This window comes from Delphinus delphis, chromosome 18 (assembly GCF_949987515.2).
Source record: "Delphinus delphis chromosome 18, mDelDel1.2, whole genome shotgun sequence".
In the NCBI taxonomy this organism is placed as follows: Eukaryota; Metazoa; Chordata; class Mammalia; order Artiodactyla; family Delphinidae; genus Delphinus; species Delphinus delphis.
This window is the reverse complement of record NC_082700.1, coordinates 849,111-865,205: the sequence shown is the minus strand read 5'-3', so window position 1 is coordinate 865,205 and position 16,095 is coordinate 849,111. Positions and strand designations below refer to the sequence as shown.

The 16,095-nt window shown below is 51.6% G+C and overlaps 1 protein-coding gene across 2 annotated transcripts; it reads left to right on the top strand.

The window, feature by feature from the left end:
- Positions 1-8,590: 8,590 nt before the first annotated feature.
- GJB2 (gap junction protein beta 2) lies at positions 8,591-14,017 on the top strand. 2 transcript variants are annotated; one of them, XM_059995584.1, is made up of 2 exons: positions 8,591-8,736; positions 12,910-14,017. In XM_059995584.1, exon 2 carries the CDS (start codon positions 12,932-12,934, stop codon positions 13,610-13,612), a length of 681 nt encoding a protein of 226 aa, XP_059851567.1. In that variant the 5' UTR covers positions 8,591-8,736; positions 12,910-12,931; the 3' UTR covers positions 13,613-14,017. The 2 variants fall into 2 exon arrangements, with proteins under 2 accessions (XP_059851567.1, XP_059851565.1); XM_059995582.1 differs by lacking the exon at positions 8,591-8,736 and adding an exon at positions 9,772-9,944.
- Positions 14,018-16,095: the final 2,078 nt, after the last annotated feature.

Genomic DNA, 16,095 nt, shown 5'->3' with positions numbered 1-16,095 from the left:
AGTTTCCAAGTGTTCAGAGATGTTTCCGTTTTCTTTCTTTCCACTTATTATTGATTAATAATTATTGACCTCCACTTTGATTCCACTGGTTCCATCAGAGAACACACTCTATTATTTCAACTATTTTAAATGTGCTGAGGTTTCTTAATGGCCCGTGTATGAAGCATGCCTCTTTATCCTGATGCCTTGGTATCTGTGGCCTTACTAACACTGGGGAGACGGCCCCTCCCAGGGCTGGCTAATTCCTAGAGACAGCAAACAACTCTTCTGTGACGTGCACTTTTCATATGCCCACCGACCAACCCAAAATCCACACCCACACCCCCTCTCTCAGGCTCTCACAGGGCTGTCACACGCCAGACCACTGTCCACCTGCCCTAATCACCCCAGAGCCAGGCCCCAGACCAGTCGCTGAAATGTTTCACGCTAGCCAACCCTACGCCCGTCTGCCCTGCCTCGCCTCACCTTTCCGACAGAAACCGCACTGAAGGGTCTGCCCGAGGGCCCTGCCTGGTCTGCTTCCTTCTCACCAGCTTTCAGAGCTGTTTGCTTTTATATAATTTCCAGGGGTTTTAGTTGTTCTTGGCCAGGAGAATAGGAAAAACGACATCAGCTGTGTTCCCAGAAGTGAAAATCCCCTTCTTTTCAAAGAGCAGTTAGCTCGGAGTCACTGAAATCCATATGCTGCCATCGGTTAATGTTTCTCTCAAGCCTCTTTAAGCTGCTGGTTCCCCTCCACCTCTTTTTATTTCCTTGCAACTTTCTTTTCTTAGAATCTGGGTCATTCGTCTCCCAGAGTTTCTCACAGCCTAGACTTTGCTGATTGTGTATTCATGGTGGTGTTTCATGTTCTTTCATCCTCATGTTTGCTATAAACCAAGAGCAGGTGTGACGTCAGCATTATTCCCCAGTCTCTCTCACTGGCGTCTCTGTGCTCTCCGTCCCCATCCCTGATTTCCCCACATATATCCTCCCCACCCCCCTGACCGCCCCCCTCCCCCCGGCATCGCACGAGCTCCCTCCTCCAGCCCGTCCTCCTAGACTAGTTCAAAGTCTTCACTCCCAAACACCCTCCCCCAGGGTCACTGTGGTGTTTGTGCTCCAAGGTCCTTGCTTCTCCGCTGGGGGTGGGGGGGCTCCTGGACAGAGCAGGGCCAAGCCTGCTCACTCTGCCCCCCAAATGTGTCCCTTCACACAGCGAGCACCGGTGTGTGTGTGTGTGTGTGGAATTCACTGCGGTCCTGATCACCAGCCCTCTCTCTCCAGCTCCAGGGCAGGGCAGTGGGAAGCTCGCCCTGTGCCCTGCCGTGGGGACCTGGGGTGGCTTCCCGAGGCCCAGGGAACAACCTCCCAGCCACCAGGGACACTTAGGTGAATGCTGATGCCACAGCAGACATGGCTGCCCAAGGCCTTTTCAGGTCATTGTCAGAGGGAAAAGTTGGAGAAGTGACAGAATGCCTTGAAGTCATTCAGATGTCAGAGCGCAGCAGGAAGAACTCACCATGATTTAGTTCCTCTAAATTAACTGTGAAACCACGGCCAAGAATCATTTTAAAACTAATACTGCAGACCTCAGAGACTCCATCCTTAATCAACCTCAGGAACATGAAGGCTCTTGTCAACCTAAATCGTTTCTGGGTGTGATTTATTAGACAGACACTAAAATAATTTATTTCTAGCTTGTTTGCTAACATAACTTTTAAATTTACGGAGTCAGGACTAATGTGGTATTTTAAATTGTAGTTAGCACTAAGCTCTAAGTAAGTAATCATTTCTTTGTATCCGTGTTACCCTTATTCACCGCTTATTAGCTAAGAGATTGGTTTCTATCCAAAACATAGTAATAGGGACTTCCCCAGTGGCACAGTGCTTAAGAATCCGCCTGCCAATGAAGGGGACACACGGGTTCGAGCCCTGGTCCGGGAAGATCCCACATGCCGCGGAGCAAATAAATCCGTTCGCCACGACTACTGAGCCTGTGCTCTAGAGCCCGCGAGCCACAACTACTGAGCCCGCGCACCACAACTACTGAAGCCCGCATGCCTAGAGCCTGTGCTCCGCAACAAGAGAAGCCACCGCAATGAGAAACCCGCACGCCGCAAAAAACAGTAGCCCCCACTCGCCACAGCTAGAGAAAGCCTGTGCGCAGCAACGAAGACCCAACACAGCCGAAAATAAGTTAATTAATTAATTTTTAAAAAACACATATTAATAAAATGTGAGGCAGTGTCTTCTGATCTGTCTTCTGGTCCTCAGTATCCAAATAATCAATGTTCAGATAAAGGAAGGCCTAAGTTGAGAAGGGAATCAATTGCTTCTGGTTGAACTTCAGCCTTGAAAGGACCCGGGAATGGCCTAGATTCTGCCTAACAGTCGTGAGGAACGGACATCGGGTTCAGCACTCACACCAAAGAGCTCCTCCTGGCAACACGCCAGAGCCTCTCCCCTTCTCACCAGACACTGGGATTCGGGATTTGATCCCATTGTGCCTCCACCCTGGACACGGCAGTTCTAACGCAAACAGGAGGCGGACAGCCCTCGGGTGGAGTGCGCGTTGCGGGGTCGGGATCCCAAGTTTCCCCTGAGGCACGTCTGTCAAGACAGTGCTGAATCCAGCCACAAAATCGTGAGGACAAACTAACACATATCACAGGCCATGGGTTCCCAAAGCCACTGGGTCAGACTGTCTGGCCCCACAGCCCAGGAATCTGCATGTTTAAGAAACTCTTGCGCTGGTTTTCATGCAGCCAGCCTGGTCCCACTTTCCCATGGAGCAGTCAGGTTCAGCACACCCTCCCAGCTCCACTCCAGTCTAATTCAGCCAGCTCGGTGGCGGGGAGGGGGGGGGGTCTGCATTCCAACACCCCCTCCACGGGGAGCCTCACGCTGGATTCCAGAAACACTCACATTTCAGTCAGGAGCCTTGACAATAGCTGCCCTCTGGAAGTGCTGTGCACGGCGGCAGGACGCTAAAAACCTGCACAAACACTAGGGCCTGCTTCTCCTCTTTGCAGCCCCCGTGGACCAAAAGCAAGAGTCTGCCCTTCCAGCAGCCTGTCGTCCACCCCCCCAGCTCCCGCCCTGGGGAGGACGTCCTGCTGGCCACTCAGCAAACACCCTGCGGGGGGCCAGGCCCTCATCTCCTCAGACAAACCACAATTAAAGGCGCTGATACACACTCTTCGGGACCTGCTGCCCCTCTTTACCCCGATGCGCTGTCTGCGTCCTCGCCCCTTTCCTGCCAGCTCTTCTGCTTTGTTCTCGTGCCGCTATCTGCTTTCTCCTCCTTTTCAAAGGGTTCTCCTTATCTTCCCCCAGAAAGACCTGGTCAGGGGCCAAGCCCATCACGAGGTGACAGCCCAGCGGCACGGTTTGCTCCGTCAGGGGACCGTACCTCTTGCAGGTCCAGAGCCCGGGATGTCGTTTTCACCACCATCGATGTTGGGACCACATCTTCCCTCCAAGGGTGGAGGTGGGTCGATTTCTGGCTCCAGCTGTTCCTTCCCCCAACATTTACTCCATCCTTTATGCAAAGGGAGTCCAAGGCAGGTGCTGGACTGGATTAAAAATGCTCTCACAGAGTTGTGTGATAAAGAAAACCTACAACGTGCGGCACACTTCAGGGCATCCAGTCGTGTGTAAATGTTTAACGCAGGGACCTCTGCCTCGGAGGATACCCAGAGACCCCTTCGTTTATGTGTGTGTTTTGTGTGTCAGTTACACAGTCTACATTCGTGGTCCAAACACGTGACTTCTACAAGTCTGTTTTGTCCTTTGGTAAATTGTAGGCAGGCTATGCTGTCTGAAAACATAGCATCCTAACAACCTAGTGCAGAATGTCACACAGTCTGTAAGGGAAGATGGCTGCTTCCCACCAGACGGTGGCTGAGATGATGCTGCCTCCGTTGAGGATGAGACCCTCCAGGCTGACCCACACCGCTTCCCCCAAACATCCACTCTCCGTACGGAGCCCCCGACCACCAAAGAGAGGAGCCCAAGCTCCACCCTCAAGGGTTTATTTCAAAGGCAGTAAAGAAACAACAATAGGCTATCTGTCTATTGTCTCTTCTTTCCCAAAGCACAATAGTCCGACACCCACTTTTGACATTAAATACGTAACCCATTAAAATAGCCGACCTGTGACCCTGAGCTTACTAGACATCAGGGCATCAAGTATGTGTCCTTTTTTAGATAAATAATTTTATTGTTAGTAAAAGACCCAGTCAGATAGCGCTGTTGCTTCTCCCCCATCCCACGAGCCCACATCCTCAGACCAGAGAGGAGCCCCGGGGAAACAAGTCCGATGGAGGAAGGCATCTTCCAGGGTCATAAGCGGCTGGGAGCTGCTGGGGTTCTTGGGGCAGTGAGCTCGCAGGGGGCACGGCAGAGGAGGGGCGGCGCTCAGGGCCTGGGTGTCTTTCCTGCTGTGACACCACTTCTCCTGAGGCCACAGTGATATGCTTTCGCCCTGGAAATGACGTTCCAACGTTTTGTGACAGAAGTCTACAGCAACCAGTACATCTCACACTGGGACTAGCACACGTGTGAGTATGAAAACACACACGAAACACACATTTCCTAAAACACGACTTAACTCTTATTAAGAGCAGTGTGTTCTGATATTTCCTATTCTATTCTATTTCATTTAATTGTGAAAAAAAAGGAAAGACAGTTATTTCCCAGCCTATTAACGAGGTCGCGACAAGCAACACTAAAGGACAAGAGTATCCATCTTTCTTCAGCGATCGTCCCCGTTTCCCTGACGAGTCTTCCCAGTGCCATCTACTGGGAACTCTGGGTATTGCAAGCGCCTTTTCCCAGCACAAAGATTCTTCAAGGATGAGGTGAAACCAGAGAAATCTATACACCAATACAGTATGTGCTTCTTCCCCCAACGTAGAAGGGGCTCTGAAACAGTTTAAGGAGAAGTCTAGATGAATGGCTAACACACAAACCAAGCTCTGAATTCTAAGATCAAAGACACCATGTCCAATTCCCAAAGAGAATTTCCAAGCCAGAGAACAGCCACCTGACCGGGCTTGTCGGTGCAAAACTGACCCTGGAATCAGTGGTTTCCAGACAGCGACAGACCTGGGACCGTCCACACTAGCATTTCACAAAAAGCCGCTGTGGTCTAGCAGACACAATCCAACAAAGGAATCATTACTCTGCAGCCCTTGGTCAAACCTATGCCTATAATTTTTTTTTTTTTTTTACTAAAGCCACCCATATTATGAGTGTTTACTAGACCCTAACTTATTCCCAAAGCTCTTCAAGATGGTATATGACACAATATTGTTCTGACACACTAACATGTAGAAATCTCTTTTGTTCCTTTATGAGTTGTGCAGAATTTCCTTTTTGACAACTCACCAAAGCGTACAGAATTTAATTTTTATATTCAATAGAAGTCAATTTTCCCCCACTAGTTTGCCTGGGGAGTTATAGCTTTGAATTCATTTCTGACCAACACATGCTTTTGATAGAAATACATTTGGAAGCATCTTTGTAATCTCTCCACAGTCTGCTTAAATAATCATACAAGAGCTATACGGATGTATTTGCCACTAAGAGCATCTGCTCGTCCAGTAAAGCCAAGGAAATTGTCTTATTTTACCATGGCCTTGCAGCTGACACATCTGAGAACTCAAATTGCCCCCAAATATTTCATGTACGAACATAAGAATAGAGTGAGGAAAGTGGAAAGGCTTATAACATTTTCAAATTCAAAAGTGGGAATTTTTATGACTTTAATTTGAAACTGAAGAGAAGAACAATTAAACTAGTGAAATCTGAAAGTTTAACATACTTGGAATGTAACAACTGATCCTTTCCCCTAAATTATTTGACATTAACAATTTTCAGGATACATAAGTGAGGGTGTGGGTCAAAGGTACAGAGAGAAATCTTGTGAAATGCCCTTCTCCTGTGATAATTATATACAAAAACGTGAAAGGCCACTCCTGCTTTCAAATGATATTATCGTATGTAAGTCATTATTAACAAATTATGCAGAGACTTCCAGGGGCTCTTAATATCTGCTCATTTGAGGAGGGCTGAATTTTCCCTTTTTTGCCAATTATTAATATGATTAATATTTCAACAGCAAAGTCGAGAAAGTGGCTGCAGACCAATAGCTCGTGGCTCAGAGACATCCAATGATCCCCGAACTGCCAGGTGTTAGCACGGGGATTCCTCTCTCTCATCAGTCCCTTCTTGCCTTGAGACATTTCTGCTATCACCTTCTGCTATCACGTATGATTTGTGAGTCAGAAATTTAACTGAGACATTCTTCATGTACATTCAGACCATCCTTCCCAGGGGGAACTCAAGGGGCTGCCCCATCAGGCAGCTGGCAGGCAATCATTCATTAAAATATATTAAGAAATAGGATTTGTCTCACACTGATTTCTTGCACAATAGCAGCTTTTTTTTGGCTTATTTGTAAAACAACTGTCAACTTGAAATATCAAATAGCTTTACACATTAGCACTTCCCCTTATAGCCTGACAACTGCATCACTTTAATTTTTGATTTTTTTAATAACGACTTTTTAAAATAAATTTATTTATTTATTGCTGCACTGGCTCTTCATTGCTGCACGCGGGCTTTCTCTAGTTGCAGAGAGCAGGGGCTGCTCTTCGTTGCGGTGCGCGGGCTTCTCATTGCGGTGGCTTCTCTCGTTTCCGAGCACAGGCTCTAGGCGCGTGGGCTTCAGTAGTTGTGGCACGCGGGCTTCAGTAGTTGTGGCACGCGGGCTTCAGTAGTTGTGGCTCGCGGGCTCTAGAGCACAGGCCCAGTAGTTGTGGTGCACGGGCTTAGTTGCTCCGTGGCATGTGGGATCTTCCCGGACCAGAGCTCGAACCTGTGTCCCCTGCATTGGCAGGTGGATTCTTAACCACAGCACCACCAGCGATGTCCCTGCACCACTTTAAATACCTGTATAAAAGATCAGCTAAATTTTGAATGCCTGGGATTTGTCTTTTTGCTACTAAGTACTTATGTAGAAACCTTAGTCACACATCTCTCTGACACTGTGAGGTGACAGGTGCAGCTGTAACACATACCCACCAGTTTAGCCGTCAATATTTATTCAATGACACCCGGACCTTCCCTGAAAAGGGCCAGTCCTCCGTATCAGCTTCACTCAAGACCTACCCAGGAGACGCCAGAGTTCTTCCATAAAACCGAGTCCAAAACTGTGCTCTATGTTGCTTGCTGCCTAGTTGATGAGGCTGGAGAGGTGGGCGCATCGGGCTGGGGAGGCTGAAGCGGAGGGCAGGACGGGTCAGGATGACCCTTTCAGGATGAAGACCTGAAAATGAAGGCTTATTTTCTTTCTTTTTTTAAAAATTTATTTATTTATTTATTTTGGGGGGCGTTGGGTCTTCGTTGCTGTGCGCGGGCTTTCTCTACTTACGGCAAGCGAGGGCTACTCTTCATTGCAGAGCACGGGCTTTAGGCATGTGGGCTTCAGTACTTGTGGCACACAGGCTCAGTAGTTGTGGCACACGGGCTTTGTTGCTCTGTGGCATGTGGGATCTTCCTGGACCAGGGATCAAACCCGTGTCCCCAGCATTGGCAGGTGGGTTCTTAACCACTGAGCCACTAGGGAAGTCCCTGAGGCTTATTTTCAATGTTTACATATAACAAAGTAATGCTTTTAACCAAAAATAATGCCGCAATATGATTGTGCTATTCACAGAATAATTACAGGATTTTTAAAACATTAAGCTGTGGTGTGATCTGCTAAGTGCACAGACATCTAAGCTCGTGTGGCGATAACTTCAAATGTCCAGACGTGAGACCCTTTTTCCATCTTACCCTCCCTCCCCTCCTCTGCTCTGGAGGACACGAAATACCTCCACGAGATTTCTTGCCCCATCCGAATCCGAGTCTGGTTGGGAAGAAGACACCAGTGCACAGAAAACAACAGAAGTCACACCAAACAGAAGACAATCAGGTGCTGCGTTGTAGTTAAGATTTAAGAGCTGTAGGGGTTCTAACCATAAATCCTCAAATACAGAGTGGCTAGGATATTCAATCAGACAGCAATACACTGTCATTATGCAAATCAGGAGGATAAGTCAGGGAACACAGGAACAGGAAGTTGAACAGCAACCTGCGATCATGATATAGACACGAAAAGGCAAGGGGAAATCCTTCAGCGGGGGAAAGCGAGTCAGCTTTCAATGTCCAAACCGCCTTTACCAGCTGGCTTCCTGCAAAGGTTCCAGACACTTCCTTCACTCCAATCCCAGAGCCCCACAGAGCGATGCCCTGACAACCTGAAGGGCGTTCCCTGCCCCCCAGCTCCCAGGAGGCTCAGGCCAGGAAGGTTCCTCCAGGCCACCCACCTTTGCCTTGTAATTTCCAACCAGCCGATTCAGCACATCTCTCAGATGGGCCTTGTAGGGCTTTGTCTGTTCATGAACAGACACTCCTTCCCGGACTAAGACCTGGGGCTGGAAGGTGGGGTAGTGACAGGGGGACAAACTCAGGTTCGCCCAGCAAGAATGGCCTAAACTGGCCCGTGGCGATGAGGTGCAACCTTTAAAAGGAAAAGTCAGTACCTTTACGCTAATGTTCACAATCACGGGAAACCCATTTCTAAGGCCACATCTGCCCTGTCAGGGTGAATCATCTCTGCTCAACTTAAAACCGACCTAAGTGAAGCCAAGCGTGGGAGCGAGCACGCCTGCACCTCAGGGCTGGCCCCTTTGCAGGAATCCTGGGGTGAGTTTCCTGCCCCCCGTGCGGGACACAGTTCCCCAGACGCGGCCCACTCTTGCGATTTTAATTCTCCATCCACTTGCTTTGTGAATGTCAAAATACCCAGCCACATGTGAACAATGAAACCTTGTAATCCGAGCTCAAGCTTCCGGGAGAGGAACCGAGCTTCCCAGGGAGCCTCTCCAGAAATCCCACCAGCGCGCCCCTCCGAGACGTGTGTGCAGGGGAAGGGGTCGGTAGACTTCATTCAGGGGGGGCTCCCCACCCCGAACTGAGTAACCTTCTTGCTATTTCTCAGCCGTGGGAGTAGGAGGACGTGGGCAGGGTCCGGGGGCACCCTCTGATGGGGCGCAGGGATGGGCCCGCGTGCAGGGTCCCTGGCGCTGGCCTTGTGTCCTCACCACGTCCAACTCCGGCCCTTGGCACGTAGTGGAAAGTGATCGAATCAAACAGGAACTCAAGGAGACATTCGTTAAGTTTGCCTGCGAGGTTTGGGGGAGAAAGAAGCAGGCCCTTGGCCAAGCCCGGCGGTGCAAGCCCGGCGGTGCCCCCCCCCACCCCGCCCACCGTGAACCCACATTCCCAGGAGGGAACCGGCCCAGGGCAACCGCGCTGCCCGGGGGGAGCCTCGCGGGGAACCGGACCTCCGGCCTGAACTTACTCTTCAAATAAAAAAAAATTAAAAATAAAAATTAAACCGGAGCTTTGACTACGACTGTGCTCTTGAACCGGTCCACGTAGAAATAACAATAACAGCAACGACAACGATCCTTTAACCTCACCCTCTCCCCAAAATCGCAGGGAGCCGAGGCTCAGCGTCGCCCCGCTCGGACCCGGGCGGCCGGGGGTCTGGGGGCGCGGGGATCCGGGTGCTCGGGGGACTCGGGGACACGGGGAAGCGCTGAGGACCCGGGGCCGGTGCGCCCCGCCCGCGGCGCTGGGGGCGGCCGGACGCCGAGGAGCCGCCCCCTCCCGGACTTTCTCAGCAGCTCCGGGGAAGAGGCGGGGTGCCGGGCGCGGTTAAAAGGCGCCGACGAGCGCACAGGTGTCCAAGGCCCGAGCGCCCGGCGCGCCGAGCTCTCCCGACACCGAGCAGATAGCGGCCTCCGCCGCCCCCCCGCGCCCCCTCGCCGCCGCCGCTGCTCCGGCCCCGCCGAGCGCTCCGCGAGACCCCGGGGAGTCCGCCCCGCCCGTGCGCCCCGCTCCAGTCGGTAAGGCCGGCTCCCACTCTCGGCTCCTCGGGACGGCTGGGGGCTGCGGACCCGGCGGGGAGAGACCCCAGGAGGCCTGGGGCTGTGGGACCCTCGGGAAGGGACCCGGGTACCCCGGGCTGGATCCGGCGCGCACCGAGGCCCCGCGCCGCCGGGTCCCGGGCAGTGGCGACAGCGGCGCTGGGGTGCAAGGAGGGTGGCGATAGCGAGCCCCTGGCCGGCAGCTCCTCGGGCCGAGTCTGGGGTTGGACCCGGCCGACCCCGCGGTGCGCAGCGCGCGGACTGGCCCGGAGCCGGGGCCGCGCGGGGAAGGAGGGCCGGACAGGTGCGCGGCCCCCGAGCCGCCTGGCAGTCGGCCTGGTTCCTCCGGGGAAAGCCTGGCACAGACACCGGCGCGCTTCGCCTGCCGCCACCAGGAGCCTGTCCACCAGGAGCCTGTCCACCAGGAGCCTGTCCACCAGGAGCCTCGACCTGGCCGAAGGGTTCGCTCAGAGAGGAAAGTCCATCCCGTGGGTTACGCGGAAGCTTAACCTGGAGGAAACTGACCTTTGCCTCCTGGCGCCGCTTTGCCGCCCCGCACAGCCGGATCGAGTCCGCGCTGTGGTTGCCTGTTTTTCTCCTGCAAATTCGAGAGCGGCGTTTCCAGGGGGCGGTGCAGTCGGGGGGCAGGTGGGGTGGGGGTCGGCTTTCGGGGCGCTGGTCCAAAACCGGGGAGCCGTGCTTTAGGGCCGGCTGCGTCGGCCCTGAACGTCCCCTACCGGACAGGGAAGAAGCCTAACCCGTCCTCCAGCTTCCTGAGAGCTGGCCCCTGCGGCCGTCCCCCGGGACTCTCTCGAGATGTGTGGCGACAGCCGTGTCCCCATTTGCCCTTTGAGTCGGGGTCGGGAGTAGTGTGCGGCCAGTCACAATTACAGACACGGGGGGACGGGGTGGGGCCTGTGGGCCGAAGGGCCACCATCAGCAGAAGTAAGGACTGCGAAGCTAAGGAGTAAGGGATCCCTTTTGCCCCTTCTGGAAGCTAGTACTTCACCCAGCAGCCTCCCGACAGGACAAAACAGCTCCTCTGCCCCCGACCCCACCCCCGCAGGTGTGGGCCGGCCAGGAAGGGCGGGGGCCAGCACCCCGCTGCTCACTGTGGAGAGCAGTTTCATCCCGCTGGGTCGGTCCGCCTCTCCCTAGCCCATCGGGATCCAACTTTAATTTGCTCCTCTTTCTAAAGGATCTTTAGAACAGGTAGCTGCAGCCCAACCAGGCGCTTTAAACAACAACAAGAGTATAGGGTTTACTTGGAACTGTCTTCTTCGCAGCCGCTGCTGACTGGACTGGTTTGAGGGGTGTGGGTCCTGCACTGGGCGCTGGCCTCATTCCAGATTTTTAGCCAGATGTACTGATACACGCCAGACGGTCTGTTTCTGTGAGTGTCCTGTTTCCATTTAGTAAGGGCCAGCGAAGAACTGGAGGGTCTGATTTCACAAGAGCTTTGAGTACACTGCTAGGGCAGGACGGACCAGGTGCAGAACCTAAGCCCTCCCGGACCGTCTGTATTTAAGGGTCAGGGCTGAGCCCAGAGCAGACCTTTTCCCAGGGATGTTTCTCTCTTTCGAGCTGAGCTGGCTGAGCGTTTCACGAGGATGTCTCAACGCTCGTAGCTCTCCTGCCCTGACCCTTCTCATGTCTCTGCTGTGGCCTCTGAACGAGGTGGCCTTGGATGGTTTCAGCCAGACCTCTGGTGCCCCCAGCAGCGCCCCAGAGGCAGCAGGGTGATCAGACTCTCCCCAACCTGCTCAGGAAGCCCATCGGGAGACAGGACCCGACTTGCTTAGAATAAGGAGCGCACTAAGCTTTTAAGTAAGAGAAGCTGGAGGACTGAGAACCAGTTTGGAAGGAGTGGACACATTACTCATCAGATTGTGGAGGGTGGGGTCTTGTTTAAAAGAGGCTTGATTGAGACAGACAGGTGTGACTCTTAAGTATGTGAAGACTGTTCATACCCTGGGATGAAGAGGCCACTGGCTGGTGGAAGGTGAGCGCACAGGCTTCCCAGGTCCCTTCAGTAGGCAGCACATCACCCAGCAGTGTCGGTACTGACCTGCAGTACCGTGAGGGTGCCCGGTAGGGCCAGTCCTGGGGAATCACCGAGTTAAACGTTGTCATTTTTTTTTTTACAATGCACCCCTTTAGAAACACTTCTAAACACCATAGTCCATGATAAAAATGCACCGTCGCAACACTTTCCAAACCTGAGTACTAACCGCTCGGTCAGTCCCAACAGGACAGCAAGGACCCCAATCTATACACAGAACGGTCACAAAAACCCACGCACACAGGGGCTTTTCTCCATGGAAGGACCATTTCTAACCTGCCCCTTTTCATATAGAGACAGGAAGTGAAGCCCTTTGGGAAACATTAAACGTGGATTTTACCATTGGGGACAATCATTTCACTGCTGCATCCCACATCCATGAAAATGAATTGAGATAAGGAAGGAGGTGCTGCCGTGAGACTTGGCCTCTCGGCCTTGAAGGCGACGTCGAGGTCGTCCCCGGCTGGCACGAGGCCAGGGTACCGTCCAGAACAAGCACTTGGGAGGGCTGCGTGCCGTTGGAGGGTTGGGGGGAACCGCGCAGGGGTTCAGTCAGCGCCTCCAGCAGGGCCCTGCGTCGGCGCGCACGTTTGCCGGGGTGCCCCAGCCCACGTGTTGATCGTGTGCTGTGGACTGGGTGCGCTAGTTAGCTGGATATACCCCTCTTTACTAGAGAACGCGTTCCAGGTGTTCTGCGCACTACGCGGCTAGCCCTACGGCAGAAGAGGTTGGTTTGTTTTCCTCTTGTTGGGTGAGGTAGTGTGAGAGCCGGCATTTGTTCGGGAAGGGATCTCTGGGCGCTCGCTTGCCCGGACCCAGCAAGCCCCCCACGAGCCGGTCCTGCCCGGTCCCCTCCATGTTGTGTCACTTTGTCTTTTCCAGCGCAAACTGACCGGACGAGAAGATGGACTGGGGCACGTTGCAGACGATCTTGGGGGGCGTGAACAAACACTCCACCAGCATCGGAAAGATCTGGCTCACTGTCATCTTCATCTTCCGCGTCATGATCCTTGTGGTGGCCGCGAAGGAGGTGTGGGGCGATGAGCAGGCCGACTTCGTGTGCAACACGCTGCAGCCCGGGTGCAAGAACGTGTGCTACGACCACTACTTCCCCGTGTCCCACATCCGGCTCTGGGCGCTACAGCTCATCTTCGTGTCCACACCAGCCCTGCTGGTGGCCATGCACGTGGCCCACTACAGACACGAGAAGAAAAGGAAATTCATGAAGGGAGAGATAAAGAGTGAATATAAGGACATCGAAGAGATCAAAAGCCAGAAGGTCCGAATCGAAGGGTCGCTGTGGTGGACCTACACGGGCAGCATCTTCTTCCGGGTCATCTTCGAGGCCGCCTTCATGTACGTCTTCTACGTCATGTACGACGGCTTCGCCATGCAGCGCCTGGTGAAATGCAACGCGTGGCCCTGCCCTAACACGGTGGACTGCTTCGTGTCCAGGCCAACGGAGAAGACCGTCTTCACGGTTTTCATGATCGCCGTGTCTGGAATTTGCATCCTGCTTAATGTCACCGAATTGTGTTACTTGATGATTAGATATTGTTCCGGAAAGTCCAAAAAACCAGTGTAACACAGTAGCCAGCTTTAGATACAAGAGAGCGTGAGAGGATGGGGCAATCAGTGCTCAGCTGTGGGGCACGGCCACCCGCGCCACCCAGGCCCAGCGTCTCGTCTTCAAGGCCACCTTTGACCCCCTGTAGATCTCACGTGCGACCCCAGATGCCCCCAGAGGCTGCACTCCTGCGAGTGTCCGAGCCTCTGCTGCTCTCCGAAATCGGTCCGGTGAGGCCCGAGCCAGCGGGGGTGACAGTGCCAACAGTACTTCCCTATTTCAGACAAAGGATATGGCGTTTGTCTTCCTTTCTTTGAGGAAAGGAGAGAAACGCCAGGGCCTGAAGACGATGCTGAGAAGGTCTGGTTGATCCCCTTAGGGCTACCTGTGCCATTTCCCTTGAATTAAAGGTAAACATGAGAATACTGGGTTTTTTATTTGCTTTGACGCTTTAGTCTTTAACAATGGACGAGGTTACCTAATGCTTCAAACTCTGTTATACTTTTTTAAGTGAAAATTTTAAATAAGATATGTTCTTTTGATCTACAAGGAACATTCGTTATACGTTCCTCTAATTTCGAAGGCTCAGATTATGATATGTAAACGGTGTATCATTAGATGCTCTCAGTGAATTTAAATACGGCCTTTCAGGTGTGAATGGTTTGCAGCGCCACCAAGAGGCTGTCCGTTGCATGAATTGTGGCGTGTGCTACCTGGAAGCATTTCAGCTCTCAAGTGAAACAAGCTAGAAGTCCTTAGTGATGGCTTTGAATAGCAAACGGCCTCATTTCAAAAGCTTAGATGTGATTTTTTATGAGAAATACAGATTGCATGTACCACCAGCTACTACCGATGGTGGGTTGCCTCAAGACACTCTCAGCTCCCCTACGACGTTGCCTTTTCCACTCCCATGGTCCACGGGAAGAATACTGACTGAAAGAGATTGCTTGGGAGTATTTTATTGCCACAGTACAATTTAATGGTGCAGAACAAAATGGAAAAATTGCGGGGGGGTAGTTACTGTTTCTAAAGAACAGGGAGAGACTAGACCCTAAATTCTGACAATTAAAAATGAGTTTCATCTACTTCAAAGGTTTGTTTGCTTCCCTTTTCAGCATCCAGGTTTTTTAAGTGAAAACAGAATTAATAGACACTTTTTAAAAATACAAACTAGGGTTTAGATAACTATTTAGCAGTTCTATAAGACAAATTGAATCCTAATATTATCATGATGCTTGACATGGTTTCCAAAAAATGGTACTCAACATACTTCGATGAGAGTAAAGATTTTCCTGTTGCCAAGAATAGCATTATAAAAACATTTTGTAATAATAAATAATAGCTTTAATTACATACTTGTAACTAAAATAATTTTGTCATATCTCAAGTCATTTAAATATTAAAATATAATTAATTCACATAATAGTTATTTAAAATCTATTACAATTTTTAATCGAATAGCAGCTTTTAATTTCACCTAGATCCAGTTTTGTAAAAGTATGTTAGTATTTTATATTTCAAACACTAAATGGGTAAGTTACCACGGTGTCTGTCCGCGACTCTGGGATTCTTCCACGCCAGTTACAGAAAAACCTGTCACCAGAAAGACTGACAGGGAAGGGAGAAGGAAGGATGATTGCTCTCCCGCCCCACGCTCACCGCTGAAGGGTTTCTGAGGAACACGCGCAGTGTGGGGCATGGATTGCCTTCGTTGCTTGGAGGATGCTGAGCTGCGGTCACATGACCAGTCTGGCTCCTAGAAGAATTATTTAAACACTTTCAAATGTTATTCACGGTCAAGGTTGGCTGAGGCATGAGAAAAATTCTGTCAGGTGTCTTTTCTATGGGGTTTTCTACAGGATTTCATACAAATGCACGTTTGTATATAACCACAACTGGTCTCATAAACTGTTTTCTGTTCCGGGAGCCCTTTCCCATCCCTGTGTGTGGCTTGCTGGCCCCGGCAGCCTCCCAGGACAGCCAGCAACAGGCCCGTGGTCTGAGCCTTCATCCAGGGACCTGAAAGCACTGTACACATCAGTAACTACGAGTGCTTTTATGAGGATCCACACGCCTTTTAGATGATTTTTTTTTTTTTGGCTGCACCGCGCAGCTGGTGGGATCTCAGTTCCCCAACTAGGGATCGAACCCGTGCCCTCGGCAGTGAGAGCACGGAGTCCTAACCACTGGGCCGCCAGGGAAGTCCTTAGATGGATTTAAAAGGACAAAAAGCAGTCAACTTTCCTCCAGGTGATAGAGAAAGGATGAGAAATGGTCCCCGGCCACCTTCCAGGGTGCCCTACACACAGCCTGTCACGGGAGCACATGACTTTTTAAATAGATGTGCTCACTTACAAGCTATGAAGATTGTTACTCTCGGGTATTAAAAGCCTAGACTGAAATAATCACAGATGACTGCTGACCACTTTTAAGAACTTACAGACAGGCTTGGCCACATGCCTGAAAATTAGAGCTTGAACCCTGGAAATGATCGTCCTGAG

Excerpts from the sequence above, each read along its gene's own strand:
- GJB2 (XM_059995584.1), top strand. The coding sequence starts at position 12,932 with ATGGACTGGGGCACGTTGCAGACGATCTTGGGGGGCGTGAACAAACAC.